The sequence below is a fragment of the Haplochromis burtoni genome, unplaced genomic scaffold (assembly GCF_018398535.1).
Source record: "Haplochromis burtoni strain Fernald_Lab_line unplaced genomic scaffold, NCSU_Asbu1 Contig_1627, whole genome shotgun sequence".
Taxonomy (NCBI): Eukaryota; Metazoa; Chordata; class Actinopteri; order Cichliformes; family Cichlidae; genus Haplochromis; species Haplochromis burtoni.
The window spans coordinates 30,527-31,359 of record NW_024583988.1 but is presented as its reverse complement, the minus strand read 5'-3'; the positions used below and the strand labels follow the sequence as shown (position 1 = coordinate 31,359).

The following is an 833-nucleotide window of genomic DNA, read 5'->3' as shown; positions in this document are numbered from 1 at the left end:
ATCCTCCATCATAAATTCTTGAAATGTTAGTGAATCCCCTCCTGATGTTTCCCCGCCTCACTCCTCCATCTTTCACCTTTGCCTACTACAAGATCTTGCTGCACACTTGGCAGCGGCTGACTCTGGAGCGCTCCTGGCCTCCCTTCAGCGTCTCCTTGGCTGGCGAGAAGGTAAACTCATTTTCTGGATCCACGGTTGTCAGCCAGAAGCTGTATTTATTGGCAAAGTAGTGGCAGGTGCCCCTGGCGCCGTTGCACTCGATGAACGGAGTTGCCCGGAAGTCCTCCAGACAGGAACCGGGAGACACCAAGGACTGACCGCCGCCCTCTGCACCAGCTGCTGTGTGCTGTGTCAGAAATGAAAGGACATTTTTTTTAAATATGACATCTCTGAAGACAATTTGGCAGTATGCAGAACCATGGGGAGAAATAACCTCTTCATCTAATTGCTGGTCTAAATCTGTTTGGTAGAAGCTGCCATTAACTACGTACCATTAGGAAGGAGTATCCTATCCAGAGACTCCTCCAGCCGATAGGACAGTTGGGGATTGTCATATCCTGACTGTGGACCGCCACTGCCTGAGATGGAGCCTCACATACTGAACACCTGTGTTATTCATATAATCAGATGAAAGCTTCATTAATTGTATGCACATGTATATGACAGGCAGCTTGACTAAAGTAACACAGTGTACAATACCTGCTGATGTAAGGTCTTATCTCCTCCTTTTCCACGGGCATCATGGGTATGGATGCGGTCGTGGAGAGCCAGTAGGATTTATCATTGCGGCTAGCGTAGTAGCAAATCTCGCTGGGCGAGCAGTAGAGGAAGGG

The 833-nt window shown here is 48.9% G+C and overlaps 1 protein-coding gene across 1 annotated transcript in view; it reads right to left on the bottom strand.

The window, feature by feature from the left end:
- Nucleotides 1–6: 6 nt before the first annotated feature.
- LOC102306118 (collagen alpha-6(IV) chain) overlaps nt 7–833 on the bottom strand; it is a gene marked incomplete at its 5' end in the record, with an annotated part of 22,520 nt that continues 21,693 nt past the window's right edge. Inside the window, 3 exon segments of the mRNA XM_042217140.1 lie at nt 7–346; nt 492–606; nt 700–832. Coding sequence (XP_042073074.1) covers nt 86–346; nt 492–606; nt 700–832 — 509 coding nt within the window.